Genomic DNA, 18,147 nt, shown 5'->3' with positions numbered 1-18,147 from the left:
GATAGTTGGCTCAGGTCCCGGTTCCGGATTTTCGAACGTCCTTTCGTATAATTTAATATCTTGTACTTTGCGTTTCACAACTTGTACTCTTGTCATTTTTAGACGTTTCTCATCAATAAATTGAACCACTTGGATTGTATCTTGTACATTTGAGCTTTTTGGATGTTTGCGTCTTCAAATCTTCGTTTTCGCCTTTTGTCTTCGCACTTATTTAATATAAACGAATATTACTTGAAATAGAACAATTGCAACTGAAAACTTTACATATTGGAAGGATATTGCGCCTAAATATATTTTTATTTGGAGCACTATCAATAATTTATCACGCGTAATTATTAGTATTTTATATATCTGCACTTTACATATCTGTATTTGTGTAGCTGTATATCTATTATGTCTATATCTGAATATTAAATATATAATAAGAAAACATTGTGATATTAATTATACAAACATTAATTTTAATGATAATAATGATGGAACTAATAATAATATATATAACCTTGATACTAATAATAATAAAAATGATATTAATCCTATTATTAATGTTAATAATAAAATGTATTGTTTTCTAATAAATATTAATTATAATAACACTAATAATAATTATATTAAATATCATATTATTAGATATTAGTAATGATATTAACTAATAAATGGTAATAATATCATTATTCTTAATACTAATAATAATACTAAATATGATGATATTAATATTATTAATGATAATAATCATATTAATAATACTAATAACATAATAATTTATACAGATCAAATCTCATATTTATATTATAATATTATTAATACAGATATTTATTTTAATAATAATGAAAGTAATAGTATTATTATAACAATTATATTTTAACTTGTAGTTTAATACCTTACTATTAAATATTACTAATTATGTAATATTCAATAATTAGATAATATATACACATGATATTTATATCTTTTATATATTCCACTATACATAATAATTATCTATAGCAATTATATATATAGTTTTAATTTAATAACCACTTAGTTATATTATTTTATATTTTTAATTTCAATTGATTTAAATGTATATTATTAACTCAAAATTTTATATATGCACTTATATTTATATTTATATATATTTACATAATTATTTATACACAATTGTTCGTGAGTCGTCGGAAGTAGTCAAAGGTCAAATGTATGCATGAACACAGTTCAAAGTTTTTGAGACTCAACATTACAGACTTTGCTTATCGTATCGAAATCAAATAAGATTCAAGTTTAAATTTGGTCGGAAATTCCCGGCTCATCACAGTACCTACCCGTTAAAGAAATTTCGTCCCGAAATTTGAGTGAGGTCGTCATGGCTAACAATAAATATGTTTTCCTGACGAATATGAGCTGCTAAATAGAGTTTTATCATTATTGAATAATACAGATAAAATAATTCGATTATTCGAAGAGCACGAATGAAGCTATCACAAAAGAGTGAAATGAATAAATGAAGTTTCGTTTTAACTTTTGACGTTGTCTTGGTTGAATTCCGGAATTCAAGGGATTTAAAGAAAATCTTCGAAATCTAAAAGATTTGATTCTTCGGCGAGTAAGGAAATTAAGATCTCTTTAATCAAATATGGTGATCTGCCTAGATTACTCTGTCTGATATTTTCATTATAAATTAAACTCTTCTGTTCTATTATTCTTACAATTTCTATACTTTCTTTCTTAGTTCATACATCCAAAAGATTGTAAAAATGCTTAATCCCGTTCTAATCCTTGATATTTTCCTAATTATCATTTATGTTATCCTTTTTTCAATCTTCCTCCAGAAGAACCTGTTTACTTCTACTATTACCTTGGGCTGATACTATTCTTAATTATACCGTGTCTTTATATTGCTATTCGTATTAATATCCACGGTTTGTAACTTCTGTGTTGTTATTGGGCTTTATATTTTCTCTTATATTTTGAAGCTCTTTGCCTTTTTATTCTCTTCTCAACCTCTAGTAAAGCGAGTAACGGTCCAGAATTCGTAAATATGGAATTTCGAATGAACTTAATGTTCTTAAACAAGAAGGAAAGTATCGCACGATTTGATTTGTCAAATTACTCGAATTCAAGGGAAAAGATAGGACTATCAAGAAAATATGTTCTTGATGTGTTTATAGATTAAATAGAATGTAAGAGTCGTGTAACATGGCACATGATGATGTTATAATCTGTGAATCATCACGTTCCATTAGAAACTCAGCATGACTTACTGTAATATAATCACGTTGATCAAGTGTCATTATATTATACTAACTCATGCATCAGTTCCCAACATTACTTCAATAACATTCATGTTTTAAGCTCGAAAGTTTACAGAATATAGAAACTATCAGCTTCTATATGATGTAACACTGATAGCACGAAGAGATTAATGGTTTCAGATAAGAATAGTTATGAAAATATCTTCAGAAATATGGAAGATATGTATAATGAAAGATACGATGATATCTGAATCATCGGTTATCAATTCGAGGTGGTTTCAGGAGAATTGTGTTTTTAGATGATTAAACGCTGATGGTAATATGATAGAATATGAAAGGTTCCCCGGTAACAATAAAAGAGCACGCATATATGTCAAAGTTATAATATGGTTATTTCGAACGAAAAGTCGAAGTTGTCTTGCTGGAGCTGTGACAAAATTTGCTACTTTGAAAGGAAATCACTAAGTTATTTTGGGTAATAATAACACTAAAGGAATTTACACAGATACGTGTTAAACGTTTACTCAGGTTTCGAGTGTTTTCAGGTGCATAACTATATGCATCAATCTTTTCTTCCGTAGATGAGGTATGGTTGGTTCATCCTCTCGATTGAGGTGTTTTCAAGAATCATGAAAGGTTTGAACACAGATTGTAATCGTCAAGATACAAATGAGGTTTAAGATGAACTCAAGTGGCAAACTTGAAGAATTGTTTAGTTTCATATGTTATAATCAATATTTTAATTCATTTTAATTGTCCAATTTTGGTAGTCCACAGTTTGCAGTCCACAGTCACTAACTCAATAATTCATATATAGTTTATAATATTCGAATTAATTAATACGTATCGTGACCCGTGTACATGTCTCAGACTCGATCACAACTCAAAGTATATATATTATTTGAGAATCAACCTCAACCCTGTATAGCTAACTCCAGCATTACTGCATATAGAGTGTCTATGGTTATTCCAAATAATATATATAGATGTGTCGATATGATATGTCAAAACCTTGTATACGTGTCCCGATATTTAAAGTGCGTAATATAAATAACGGAAATTAAATGACGATAAATAAAATTGCGAGAATTGAAATTGCGATAAATAAAATGCGATAAATAAAAGGTAATACGGAATTAACAGTTAGCGAGGAACAGTTAGCCTGGATTCTTAACAAAATTTCTCATAGTTAATTTGTTTGTTTCTAACAAATTTTATTTTGTCCAATGTTTTCTTCATTATGCCACTTGTTGAATTCTGATAAATCAAAATCCAAATATGAAATTGAATGAAAATGATTATTTTGTGGTGAACAGTTACGTATATCTGTGGTTGTAAGTAGGATAGTAAATGACTGTTGAATCAGATTTGAAAAATGTACAGTGTAACTTATTAATGCGAAATCTAAATATTCCTCGGGTATTACCTACCCGTTAAAATATTTTCACCATTAAAAGTTTGTACAATAAAAATTTTAATTACAATGTTTATGAAAACATATATACATATATATTTTCTTCAGGCGTAATCATGGATTTAATGAGTCCATGTGATATTAAACTCATAAGATTTACGGCTAGAACTAGAGTACATAATCTCTAAAACATTAGAGATTACATAATCGCCATGAAGGACGAAGATAGTTTATGTTGAACGATTTGTAGAACGATGATTATGCTTGAGGTATAGATTGCGAGGTTGAGACGTGTGATGATGTTGTTGTTGTTGGTACTGGTTATGCTGCTGGTGCTGCTGATGTTGGTACTGTTGCTGTCGGTGCTACAAGTGTCGTTGGTGCTGAGGTTGGTGATGATGTTGGTGTAGTAAGTATAGCTTGTAAATCACGCACCATTCTTGTCAGGGTTTATATCCTACCCTCTATCATGTCTATCCATCCACTCATCTGATTCGATAGATCTTGATTATCAATTCGAAGTTCCCTAACTTCTTCTAATATTCCCCTTCGATTGGTATTCGGAAGTAGAGGTTGAATATTTTCTGAGATTGCAGTAATGCGACCTTCGAGGTGGAAAACTTTAGCAAGAAGGGTGAATACAGTGTTGCGCATAGGTTCATCGGTGAGTACATCGTTTTCTCCGATGTTAGGAGGTAAGTTTGGTTCGTGGTAGGGCTCGCCTTCTTCATTTCTCCATCGAGTGAGTAAGTCTCGGACCCACCCCCATCTCCTCCAGAAAGAAAAATAGCTAAACGGTGGAGACACTTCGGGTTCATTGACTTCGGAGTCTACTTCAATGCGCATCTCGAAATTGCTTCCAGAACTAATGGAATGCAAGCTAGGTGTAGGATCCATCTCTTATGATCAGTTATAGGATTTTCGATATGAAATGATTTTCGGTTATCAGATAATATTCTAAGTATATAGAATATCTAATATAGTACAGAAGATCCCGTAGATTACGGAGGAAATTAAGGAAACGTGTCAGATAAAGTCTACAGTAACAGATACGCTAAGATATGGATTTGTCTATACACTATTCATGCAATTAATGCAGTAAGATGTGTCTAGACTAGGAATAATAAGCAGGCAATTTCCTAAGGATGATAAGTAGATGATTTTCGACATGAAATGATAAGCAAAACTTTTGACATGCAGACACGGTCGAAGTCCAGACTCACTAATGTATCCTAACGACTATCAGTTAGACACACTAATACAAGACCTGGTTCGCTAAGACCACCGCTCTGATACCACATGTAATGACCTGTCCTAATCCTTAAGAATGAATACAATAACATTTGGTTACATCGCGAGGTACTTGACCTCTATATGATACATTTTATAAACATTGCATTCGTTTTTAAAAGACAAACTTTCATTACATCGAATGTTGATGGCATGCATACCATTTCATAATATATCCAAATATAATTGACTTAATAATAATCTTGATGAACTCAACGACTCGAATGCAACGTCTTTCGAAATAGGTCATGAATGATTCCAAGTAATATCTCTAAAATGAGCAAATGCACAACGGAAGATTTCTTTCATACCTGAGAATAAACATGCTTTAAAGTGTCAACCAAAAGGTTGGTGAGTTCATTAGTTTAACATAAATAATAATTTTTCAATAATATAATAGACCACAAGATTTTCATTTCCATTTCTCTTAAACATAATCTCATATCAGGCATTTCGCACGGCATAGAGATAAAAAATCATTCATATGGATTGAACACCTGGTAACCGACGTTAACTTAATGCATAGAATATCCCCAAAACAGAATCTCTCGTCTGTATAATAATCTCGAAGTACTAAACCATCCATAACCTGAATGGGGGTTGTTAAGCCCGATAGATCTATCTTTAGGATTCGCGTCAATCAGGGGTCATTTCCCTAAATTCTTAGGTTACTAGACTTGAAGGGCGATATTCGGTTTAATAATCTAACCATAGAATGTAGTTTTAAGTACTTGTATCTATTTCGTAAAACATTTATAAAAGCAGCGCATGTATTCTCAGTCCCAAAAATATATATAAAAAGGGAGCAAATGAAACTTACAATACTGTATTTTGTAGTAAAAATACATATGACGATATTGAACAATGCAGGGTTGGCCTCGAATTCACGAACCTATATCATTCATATATATACATTAGAATATATACTTGTAATCGAACAAATTTCATATCTTATAACCCTATGTATTATATATTTTGTTTATATATAAATTTGAAAATGATTATTATTTATATAGTTATATATATATATATATATATATATATATATATATATATATATATATATATATATATATATATATAAATAATTGTTTAGTGTTATTTTTAAAAATCAATAGTTTGTGATATGCAAATATTTATATAATTACTATTAATAGGTTTGATAAAAAGAATAATTATTATCTATACATTTAGTTATATATATATATATATATATATATATATATATATATATATATATATATATATATATATATATATATATATAATTGTTTAGTGTTATTTTTAAAAATCAATAGTTTGTGATATGCAAATATTTATATAATTACTATTAATAGGTTTGATAAAAAGAATAATTATTATCTATACATTTAGTTATATTACCATATCTATATCTATCTATGTGTTTAGTATTAGATTTAAAGTTTAATAATTTGTTATATATAAGTATTTATATAAAAATGTTATTATGTTTGAAATATGATATAAAGCTAGGATATATATATTAAGTATATTCTATGTACATTATTTATCGATTAAAAATGATAGTTATGATAATATTAATGATACTAATGAAAACAAGGATATTACAAATTTTAAATATATTAATAATACTAATAAAAATGATACTAATACTAATATTATTGAAAATAATAATAACATTAATAATCAAAATCATTAATCATAATAATAATAATAATAGTTACCTAAATGATAGGATTAATAATAATGTTAATAATACTAAAAAAAAATATACTAATGTTAATAACGTCTTTATTACTTATAATTATAACCATGACATTAGTAATAATAATTATAATTCTATCAATCATAATGATATTAATCGTAATCATAACAATACTTAATAATAATGCTATTAATAACAATAATAACCATAACAATAATAATTTATAAAAATAATAATAATAATAATAATAATAATAATAATAATAATAATAATAATAATAATAATAATAATAATAATAATAATAATAATAATAATGATAATAATTGCCCAAAGCAGGGATTGAACCCAAGACCCCTCGCAAACCCGCTAACACTCATAACCATTCCTCTGCTTCCCTATTTCTGTTTCAATTCCTAACCTATTTCTATTTATCCGATTTTCCTGCATTCATCTTCTTCTTCTTTATTGAAATCCATTTGGCCAAACTCAAATCAATTGGTAACAACGAGTAAAAATTTTAGTTTTTTTTAGACCTTCAACTGAGATAGTATCAATATATATCAATTATTGAATTAATTGCAAACAAAAAAATATATATGTATATACATATCGCCACTGTCACTGTTCGACGAGAACAATAAAAAAAAATTTTGATTTCCAGTTTGATATCGTTTTGGACGAAATTTATAATACGAAACGTATTTCAAATCACTTTTAGAATCTTTGTGAATCCTCAAACTCTATAGAAACACCTACAAAATTTCGAATTTCATGAAGAACCAAAAAGTTGACTTTTTGATAAAAACAGTTTGACTATCAAATTAACAATAAAAATGATAAATTAAAGCTTGAAAATTTGCAGAGAACTTCACTGAATGATCCCTGATAACTCTGCGTTAACAGATTTTGATGATTGATTCGAGATTGAGTTATGGATTAAATGGGTTGCGAAAAGAAAAAAAATAAAAAAAATGGATTTGTTTCTTTCTTTCTGATCAAACTTCTCGAATGGCAGTGATGGTTATAAATCATACGAATGATCAATTTTATGCAGTAAGATGATTTGATTGAAATTTGTATGTTGGTGTGCATCCTCGACAAGAGTTCACGAGTGTGGAAAAAAATAAAGAGAAAAAGAAAAGTTGATAATGATATAAATAATTTATCACGTGTAATTATCAGTATTTTATATATATGCACTTTACATATCTGTATTTGTGTAGCTGTATATCTATTATGTCTATATCTGAATATTAAATATATAATAAGAAAACATTGTGATATTAATTATACAAACATTAATTTTAATGATAATAATAATGGAACTAATAATAATATATATAACCTTGATACTAATAATAATAAAAATGATACTAATCCTATTATTAATGTTAATAATAAAATGTATTGTTTTCTAATAAATATTAATTATAATAACACTAATAATAATTATATTAAATATCATAATACTAGATATTAGTAATGATATTAACTAATAAATGGTAATAATATCATTATTCTTAATACTAATAATAATACTAAATATGATGATATTAATATTATTAATGATAATAATCATATTAATAATACTAATAACATAATAATTTATACAAATCAAATCTCATATTTATATTATAATATTATTAATACAGATATTTATTTTAATAATAATGAAAGTAATAGTATTATTATAACAATTATATTTTAACTTGTAGTTTAATACCTTACTATTAAATATTACTAATTATGTAATATTCAATAATTAGATAATATATACACATAATATTTATATCTTTTATATATTCCACTATACATAATAATTATCTATAGAAATTATATATATAGTTTTAATTTAATAACCACTTAGTTATATTATTTTATATTTTTAATTTCAATTGATTTAAATGTATATTATTAACTCAAAATTTTATATATGCACTTATATTTATATTTATATATATTTACATAATTATTTATACACAATTGTTCGTGAGTCGTCGGAAGTAGTCAAAGGTCAAATATATGCATGAACACAGTTCAAAGTTTTTGAGACTCAACATTACAGACTTTGCTTATCGTATCGAAATCAAATAAGATTCAAGTTTAAATTTGGTCGAAAATTCCCGGGTCATCACACAAGGTCTGCAATGCATTCTAGTACTCGTCTATTAAAGGTATATGCACGTATCCCTAATAAGGACCACTACCATACTTAACGACAGTTAAGGGGTACATAGTTTCGGGAGCTGGGCATAACCGATCTAATCAGAATAACGACATACTAGTTCCTAGTGACATATCATTTTAGAAAGCGCGCTAAACTGGCATGGTTCTAGAGTTTACACCAAGGTCTATCTAATTAATCTAAGCGTTTCTACATTATCGAAAATCATGGTAAACCTCGTTCTCTATATCCATAGTTGTTCCTTGCATGCCAACTAAATTCTTTTAATTAATTGATTATTTTAAATTATAAAAAACCAACCAAACCAACTATCCTATCTATACAATATAAGATCCAAATAGTTGGTCTTTAGAAAATTTCTAGCTGGACTTGGTAGTTGAATTTTTTGAAGGTTATATATCGAAAAGATCCTGCCTCTCCACTAGATCTATTAGCCCATTGATTTTAAGAAATAAATTGTGTAAATTTAACTGTCTTGATTACTAAATTATCTGAATAAGCTCCATTTCAAATTCGACTGTTCATAGAACGAACCTAGGTCATACTTTCCACTATTAACCTTAGTATTTACAGACATAGATTTAGGTCCCAGCACTATAAATATTAAATCCTACCTGATATACCTTCGATTTCATTTAAGCCTAACTACACGTAAAAACTTGACTAATCCGGGTATATCAATGAGGCTGGTGAAGGTGCGATTTTAGATATGGTTACGAGTTCTAATTGGTTAAGGAAATAAACGATTCTTGATATGATAGAGATGGCTCGGGTGTTAGCAAGGTGGCTATGGGTTCTTCTTTCAGTTTTTTTGATTCTGTTATGAAGGACGTTGAGCTGGTTAAAAATGAAGTAAAGTTGATTAAATCTAAACCTAAAGCGAATTTGAAAAGGGCGAAGAAATTCCAAGGAGTCAAACTGAAGAACTTCTTTGTGGATGGTATTCAATTTTGTTTTTCTTAGTTACTGGTTCCTTTTTTTGTTTATTTCAGAAGCTGGCAGTTGTTTTCGAGTTGTGTAGAGATGGTTCATAATCTCCGGTGGCAGTTACATTAGACTCTCTCTTTTTTGTCATAGTCCTTGTCCTGTTTGTATGTTTTTAGTTCCCTTGTTTAGCTTTTGAGTTGTGTAGGAGATGGTTCATAATTTCCGGTGGCGGTTAGATTAGACTCTCTCATTTTGGTCATAGTCCTTGTCGTGTTTGTATGTTTTTAGTTCCCTTGTTTAACTTGGTGCTATGTTTGGCTTGTCTTGGTTAGGTTGTTCAACTTCTTAGGAGTAGTTTGTTTTTCAGTCTAGGATATTATCTATTATGTCAGCACGCCCGTATACATATTTACCGTAGATTTTTTTGAAGACATAAGATAATATAATGTCTTATTCTGTCTGCAAACTCGCAAACTTAAAAATACGCTTCTAAGTGTTAATGATAAGTTCATGTTATTTTACAGACATAAAAAAATAGTTTTCACTATTTATTGCCTTTAAGCAACATCATCTTTATAGACATGATCAACATATATTCAAACTAAATTTTTCATATTGTTCGTGTTTAGACCTTCATTGATTTGTTGAAAAGTTTTTTTTTTTTTTTGGTAAACAAGGAAACCCTCATATGAACGAGCACATTGACTCCCCTATAGAAGGTAACACCCAGTGGCGAAGTCAGGATTTTAACGGAATGGAGTCAGAAAATAACACTAAAACAAACAAGTCAAAAAATTATAAATAATAAAACATGATTAAGTACCGATATAACAAATCAAGTTATCTTCTAACATAATTGCCCTCTACAATGAGTTGTACCGTCGTATACCCTAATTAAAAAATACGGAGTAATTGATATTACTACTCATGTACTGATTGTACAATAGAATTTAGATGAGTATTAGATAATATCATAATTAGAATATAATGGGCTGAAATTTTGTGTGTTTAATGAATCGAATTCTAGGCCCAGCATCAAAAAATTGACTGAATTGAATATTTTATTTTTGTTGAATGGACTAGTGGGGTCTTGGATAAAATTGAATGGTGTCAATTTACATATTTCATAAACTGTACCCCATATATAATATAGAACAAGAGGCACAAATTTTTTTTGAGTGGAGTCAATTGACCCACCTAATTTGTATGTGGCTTCGCCACTGGTAACACCTCGAGTAATCAAGCTCCCGAGCGTGAGATCTGGTACCGGGTGAATTGTGCATTATGCGCACCCTCTAGTCACACTCCATTTTTGAATAATTTGACATCGCCCGGAATTGAACCCGGGTGGTGTGTGTTTCATTGAGGAACTCGATGACCACTCAAGCAAGCCTACGTTTTTTTGTTGAAAAGTTTCTATTGTTATTTTTTTAAGAATTTTTTAAAGAAAAAGTTCAAAGCTAGCTAAACAAACAACTGGTTTCCATATTCCAATATCGTCCGAAGATTCTCTTTACCTACATCGATCTTTGCCATAAAAAGTAACCGAACAGTAACAGAAACTCCAACTTTCAGTTACAGTTTTCTAGGGACTATATGAACCAATACCTAAATCTCCAAGGACCAAACTGTAAATAACAGTAGTTGTACCACTATCCATCCATCGAAACATACCCACGCACTTTCACTCTTCAAAAAAAGTACACTCGTTTGTCTCTCTCTTACACACCGACGATGCATTCAGTTCCTCTCTCTCTATCTCTATCATCTCTATCTCTATCTCTATCTCTATCTCTATCATCTGTATCTATATCTCTATTATCTCTTATGTCCGCTACTACAAGCCGACGAGATATCCCTTGCTGTCAAAGATTCCCCCTTTTCATAAGACCTAACCTTTTCACTTCTAAATTCCTATTTTACCCCTACGCCCAATTTCTTCTCCCCTTTTGATTTTTCTTTTATTAATTTTTCGAATTAATTAGATATGGGCTGTGTAGGTTCTAAGCCGGAAGAGTCGCCGGCGGTTGCGTTATGCCGTCAACGATGTACGTTTCTAGACGATGCGATTCATCAACGCTATGCTTTAGCAGAAGCTCATCTAGCGTACTGTCACTCTCTTAAAAACGTCGGCGTTTCGTTACATCGGTTTTTTGATGTGCACTCGGCTGCCGTTGTACACGGCACTAATAGTCCTCCGTCGCCGGTGCTTAATTTACCGATTGAAAGGAAAGGTGAGTCGTCTAAACAGCCTGTGCAGGCTGTTGTACACGGTCATCATCATTCGAATTCCGGTGATTCTCATCTTCACTTTCTATCTGATTCCGATGAATTTTCCGATGAAGATGACGGTGTACTTCATTCACACTCTGTTATTGACGGCCATGGAAATGATTTTTCACCGCCACGTCAGCATCCACAGCACGGTAATTTACCTTATATTGATCCGCGTGAAACCCTAGGTTCTTCTTATTCCACTGCCGGTTATCCACCGGTTAATTATCCTCTTGCCGGTTATCCGCCTGATAATTATCCACCTGATGGTTATCCTCCGGTTAATTATCCCCCTGATGGTTATCCTCCGGTTAATTATCCCCCTGCTGGTTATCCTCCGGTTAACTATCCACCTGCTGGTTATCCTCCTTCAGGTTATGGTTATCTTCCGGCCGAATATCCTCCGCCGGGGTATGGTTCTAATCGTTATACAGCGAATTTTATGAGAAAACAGCCTACGCCGTCCGTAGTGTACCAGCAACGGCCAATGAATCCGGAAACTATACGTTATGGGGAAGCTTCAACGTCATCGTCATCTTATTATAACAATAGTAACAGTAATAGTTATGATTATCAGAACCCTAATAATGAAAACCCTAGCTCTTCGTACTCCTATAACAATAATTACTCTAGTTATGGTGAGTTTTTTGCTTCTTCGAGGGATCCACGTTACGGTGGTGGTGTGTCATTGCCTCCGGGGAATATACAGAATGAGGCATCGACTTCAAAACAACCGCCACCACCACCTCCACCGCCACCACCGTCGACCTCCACATGGGATTTTTTAGATCCATTTCAGACATTTGAGAGTTATTATCCTTCATATACACCAAGTAGGGATTCAAGAGAAGTTAGGGAGGAAGAGGGGATACCTGAATTGGAAGATGAAGATTATCAGGAAGAAGTCGTTAAGGAAATAAATACTACGAGTAAGACGTTTGTTGATGGAAACAATGGTGCTGGTGCTGGTGGTGGCGGTGGTGGTGGGGGTAATGTAGATTTGAAGAAAGCAGCAGTGGTTGATGATGATAGTGATGACAGTTCGATTAATGAGTTGCATTACAGAAGTGTTCCGACTGTACAAGAAGAAGAACCTGTTGAGTTTGAAGTTCATATGGTGGATAAAGGGGAGACGTCTAGAGGAGGAAAGCCTCTTAATGAGTTTCATAGTGATTCAGATGTTGTTAAAGAAATTCAAATACAATTTGATCGTGCTTCAGAGTCTGGTAATGAGGTAGCCAAGCTGCTTGAAGTTGGAAAAGTTCCACACAACCGAAAGCATGCCGCCTATCAAGGTCCATTTTTTATTGTGAACTTATTTATTTTTTCATGCTAATTAATTATACATTCTTATGTAGCTGACTTTGGTTATGAAATGTATCCATGAATCAGTTCCCTCGAAGATGCTAAATGTGTTTTCGCCTTCACTAGCAATAAAAAACAATGATTCTGACAACTTAGATGAGAACGTAGATCTAAGGAGGAAGTCTAATAATCTTTCATCTACTTTGCATAAACTCTATCTATGGGAGAAGAAGTTATATGAGGAAGTTAAGGTATGTATTATGTTAACATCATTCCTGTTAGTAATAATAGTATGTTTATAGAGTTATAATTATTTATTTTATTGGTAAAACGAACAATGCTTGTGTAATGTATAGGTTGAGGAGAAAATGAGGGTACTCCATGACGAGAAGGATAGAAGACTAAAACGTTTAGATGAGAAGGGTGCCGAACCACAAAAAATCGATGCAACACGAACTTTAGTTAGAAGTCTATCAACCAAAATTAGAATTGCAATTCAAGTTGTAGATAAAATATCTGAGCAAATTAACAAATTGAGAGATGAAGACTTGTGGCCACAACTTAATGACTTCATTCAAGGGTATGTGTTACTTTAGTTGTATAATATTTTTGTATGGGATAATGTATCCATAGGCCATACAGATATTAAACTATTACACTAATAATGCAATCCAAGTCAATACCCATCTCTTCGTTTATTATATAAAAAATAAACCGCATCTACTTCATCAATGCTTGACCGAATACTTTCGATTTTACCAATTTGTAAGCTTTTTAATGCATATGTTATCCCTGATAAAAATCTTAGCTTTCTTATTGGATTAAAATGCTGCAAAATTGGGATTTAATATGTGAGAAATTTGTGTCTCTAGGTTAACTAGAATGTGGAGGTCAATGCTTGAATGTCATCAGAGTCAAACTCATGCAATTGGAGCTGCTAAACGGTTAGACGCCATTGCTTCCCAAAAACACTTTTCTGATGACTGTTTAGAAGCCACCTTACAATTAGAACATGAACTTCTAAATTGGACTTTTCGGTTCTCATGTTGGTTTGGAGCGCAAAAGGGTTTTGTGACATCATTAAACAACTGGCTTCTTAAATGTCTTTTGTACATACCCGAAGAAACCGCTGATGGGCCGGTTCCATTTTCACCCAGCCGAATAGGTGCACCAACCGTGTTTATAATCTGTAACCAGTGGGCTCAAGCCATTAACATAATCTCTGATAAGGAAGTGGTGAAATCGATGCGAGATTTTGTGAAAGTTGTTCTTCAGTTATGGGAACGGGATAAGCAAGAAATGAGACGAAGGTTGGAAGTGCATAAAAACATGGACAGAAAAGTTAAGGATTTAGAAAGGGAAGATCAAAAAATTCAAAAAGAGTTGCAGGTACTCGATAAACGAATTGTTCTATCCGTTGGTGAATTTGATGGTCTTTCAGCTGTTTATCAGAGCGAAACTAGTAAAACTGTTAGCGCTCAAACGAAGTTAAGGCTCATTTTTGAAGCCATGGAAAAATTCGCTGCTGCATCTTTGAAAACTTGTGAAGAGTTATTGCAACGTATAGAAGAAGACAAAATTTCTCGCCAGCAAGAAAATGTCTCATGACGAACAATGAAAAGAAGGCTTTAATTTTTGTAAGTGGATGTATTTTATTTTTTCTTTATGTATTACTCTACGTAACATAGATACAGTAGAAGTAGATAGTAGGATGTGGTCTATATCCAATTTTGGGTTCATTTGTTTCGTTAGTTTTCTCGTTTTCATTTTGCGGGTTCGTTTTATTGGACCTGCAAAATGAAGACGAGAAGGGATTATACATTATCCCTTTTATTAGTGCGATTCTTGTAAATGTTAGTTTTCTATTCGTTGAACAACTTTAGCTTATATGCAGCTTCCCGACAACATTAATGTAAATCGATTTAGTAGTATCATTCTCTTGTTTACATAAATAAGAATAAGAATTATCATTATTATTACAATCATTAGCAATTGCACAATTAGTTTTAGAAATTAAGTACATTCGCATAGGGAGAAGGGGTGAAAATGAGATCATGTAGCCATGGGCTACGAATCTGTGAATCTTGACTCGCAGTCATGTCTGTTTTTGGCAACCGGAGTTCGGCTAACTTTTCTGCTCCTATCGGCAACTTCAGGCTCGATTTGGTACTGACATTCTTCAAGTCGCATGCCACATGGCTTATTCTGATTGGTTTTGGTTTAAACATGTCAAGACTCGGACTATGAATCGAGCTTACAGATGGTGGAGGTTGTGCTTCTTCCATAGCTGCTCTTTGCTCTAACACCTTGATGGATGTTGCCTTCCTGTATATTTTACACAACACCATTTCCTGCCAATCAAACACCAATATTTTTATAAACTGAACCGTTTTCAACTGTAAACCCAGTCGAACTGTAAATGATTGTCAAATGGATAATTTCCGTATGTGTTACTACCTTCGATAGTGGGGATGAATCTGGCAACCGGTACTCGTTCATGACCCAATCCGTTTTGCTACCTCCAGGTGCCCTGCCCTTGTAGAACACCAAAGTCTTTTTTAACCCAAGGTGCTTATTTGTGTCAGCTAATGAGAAAATCTTACGATCCGACCCTGTTGCCTTCCAAAACCCGTTTTTGGTTGTTCGATTTGGTCTCCCTCCGTTACTTAGTTTTTTGTTTCTTGGCACAAAAAAGTACCATTCTCTCTCCCCAATCTTTGATAGTTCTACAATTAACATTTATTAATTAGGGCATGTTTACTATCTACTTAATAGTCTGGTACATTTTGTACAGCTCTTAATTCAGTAAGTAAAATTGTTTCCTTGTCACTTAATCTATCATTTAATCTTAAAACTGATTTGTTTTCAGAAGACATGGAATCAAACACCCCTTCAGAATAAGAGGCAAATGGAAACAGAGGCAAATTCATGAAAAATAAAATAAACAACCCCTTAGTAAACTTACAGACACTTTGTTTTGAAACAAAACAAAACTCAATGTAATTCGATTAATGTTAGGAGAAGGTACCTGGCAGAATCCAAGGATCGTAGAGGTAAATGTTAAGTAAACCGATGATTTCAAAACACGTATCATTCCCTAAAATCGTCGTTTTGAGATAAAATTCTATCAACTCTTCCTCGGTTGGGTGAAATCGAAAACCGGGAAGTTCTAGCTCTAACGGAGTCTCCTCCATTTAGAAATTAATGGTACAAGTATAAGTATATTCATCGTGTTACTTATATTTGAATTTGATTTATACGGATGTATCTGATGAAGGAAAAAAAGGACACGGTTGACTCAAGTCTTTGTGGAATTTCAAGGACTAAAGACGAGTGGTGCAATTTTGTGGAAATTTCATTCCTTGGGCCCGTGTTGTAAAGAAAATACAGATCACAATTCTTAAATTTTTATGATGAGGCTTATATTCTTTATTTAGAATGATGTATTTTTAGACCAATAACAAATATGCTTTTCTTATGGGGAGCAATTCGTACCCTCAAATTTATTCGTATATGATTTTGTACAATACAATACTTTAAAACGTATCCGTCTAACTATCAAATCGGTTTTATGATTTTTCAGTGTGTATCTTTGAATGACTTGTTGGTGACGAGTCCTCGGTCTACCATACACTTGTAAGCATACCAATGCAATAGGTAACAAGGTAAATGAATATTGTGGAGACGTGAAAAAATGAGATGGAAAGTTTTGAAACTTTCCTTTTTAATGTATGATTCAAGTGACAACCCCGGAGCCAAAGGAAAAATGATTGTATATAATGTTCAAAATAGGTAGTTTATCGACCGTCGGAAGCATTGTTAGCAAAAACATATGATCTTACGTCCCCATGATCATATGTTCGATCCTATGTAAAACGATCATTTTATGATTGGGCTATGTTTTGCTTGGAATGTCATATATGATCGAGATCTTGATATTAAAAACTTTGACTTAATGTGTTAATGCTATGATATTATTGAAGTTTCCAAGTTCCTACCTTTAGGCTAATATGCAAGTCCGATGAAAGGGACAATAGTGATTATAGTTTTGAAATTCTAGAGAGAAATCGCTATTGTGTTAGATTTGATTTGAACGAGTCGTAAGTGGAACTAATTAGTGGTCATTGAGTCATGGACCATTGAACATTGAATATATAAGTTTGTTCTATTTAAAGAAATAAATGTTATTTACTGTGGGGTTTGAGTTTTTTTTTTTTTTTTTTTTTTTTATTAAATTGTAAAATAGTACTCGACTACTCGTAATTGTTTTTTAACTCTATCATCCATAAATTAATCTATATATCAATTAAAATTTAACATTGAAATTAATTAAAGTGGAGTGTCGTTTGGCTGTGACAAAGTTTTGGTGAGAGAAAATATGACGTAAACTAATAAAAAATAGAATAATTAAAAAAGAAAAAAAAAATCATCCAATTTGGTCTTAGGGTTATTAATATGTAGTCAACGAAGGTTGAACTCCCGACTTCCTCTAAAGAAGGCAGACCATCAACCACAGAATCGCATCACAACTTCTCATATTGTTTGATTCTTGCAACTAGTTTTAGGAGGATGTGTGATAAAATTGGGTAGGATTTTGTTGATTGGTCCAATGTACCTACCCGAACCTGACTCGTTTGATATCCATGTTGGTGGAAAGTACTCAATACGTACACAATCTTAGTTGAGGTAAACTGATCAGTTGTCATGTTAACATATCAGATTCGCAAAATTATTACGGAGTATTATTTTCGAGTTGGCCGATTAACCTGTTAATCAAAAACTTTATCACAAACTCAACATTTGAGTTAGCCGATTCATGAATCAAATATACCCA

General features: G+C 31.7%; 2 protein-coding genes across 4 annotated transcripts; one reads left to right on the top strand and one right to left on the bottom strand.

Annotated features, from left to right (window-relative positions):
• The first annotated feature begins 11,572 nt into the window (after nt 1-11,572).
• LOC139846742 (uncharacterized) lies at nt 11,573-17,060 on the top strand. 3 transcript variants are annotated; one of them, XM_071836235.1, is made up of 5 exons: nt 11,573-13,303; nt 13,401-13,564; nt 13,670-13,893; nt 14,186-14,950; nt 16,897-17,060. In XM_071836235.1, exons 1-4 carry the CDS (start codon nt 11,722-11,724, stop codon nt 14,919-14,921), a joined length of 2,706 nt encoding a protein of 901 aa, XP_071692336.1. In that variant the 5' UTR covers nt 11,573-11,721; the 3' UTR covers nt 14,922-14,950; nt 16,897-17,060. The 3 variants fall into 3 exon arrangements, with proteins under 3 accessions (XP_071692336.1, XP_071692337.1, XP_071692335.1); XM_071836236.1 differs by lacking the exon at nt 16,897-17,060 and adding an exon at nt 16,591-16,728; XM_071836234.1 differs by lacking the exon at nt 16,897-17,060 and having other exon boundaries at nt 14,186-15,268.
• On the bottom strand, nt 15,262-16,550 carry LOC139846743 (NAC domain-containing protein 6-like). Its single transcript, XM_071836237.1, has 3 exons — nt 16,342-16,550; nt 15,771-16,039; nt 15,262-15,664 (listed from the first exon to the last, which is right to left on the bottom strand). Exons 1-3 carry the CDS (start codon nt 16,505-16,507, stop codon nt 15,320-15,322), a joined length of 780 nt encoding a protein of 259 aa, XP_071692338.1. The 5' UTR covers nt 16,508-16,550; the 3' UTR covers nt 15,262-15,319.
• Nucleotides 17,061-18,147: the final 1,087 nt, after the last annotated feature.

This window comes from Rutidosis leptorrhynchoides, chromosome 5 (genome assembly GCF_046630445.1).
Source record: "Rutidosis leptorrhynchoides isolate AG116_Rl617_1_P2 chromosome 5, CSIRO_AGI_Rlap_v1, whole genome shotgun sequence".
NCBI lineage: Eukaryota > Viridiplantae > Streptophyta > Magnoliopsida > Asterales > Asteraceae > Rutidosis > Rutidosis leptorrhynchoides.
The sequence above is the reverse complement of the archived record's forward strand: the minus strand, read 5'-3'. Positions and strand labels throughout refer to the sequence as shown.

Coding starts and splice junctions, on each gene's coding strand:
- LOC139846743 (XM_071836237.1), bottom strand. CDS start 16,507: ATGGAGGAGACTCCGTTAGAGCTAGAACTTCCCGGTTTTCGATTTCAC. Junction 16,040..16,341: donor CGATCCTTGGATTCTGCCAG/GTACCTTCTCCT, acceptor TGTTAATTGTAG/AACTATCAAAGATTGGGGAG. Junction 15,665..15,770: donor ATTCATCCCCACTATCGAAG/GTAGTAACACAT, acceptor TTTGATTGGCAG/GAAATGGTGTTGTGTAAAAT.
- LOC139846742 (XM_071836235.1), top strand. CDS start 11,722: ATGGGCTGTGTAGGTTCTAAGCCGGAAGAGTCGCCGGCGGTTGCGTTA. Junction 13,304..13,400: donor AAAGCATGCCGCCTATCAAG/GTCCATTTTTTA, acceptor TCCATGAATCAG/TTCCCTCGAAGATGCTAAAT. Junction 13,565..13,669: donor AGTTATATGAGGAAGTTAAG/GTATGTATTATG, acceptor TGTAATGTATAG/GTTGAGGAGAAAATGAGGGT.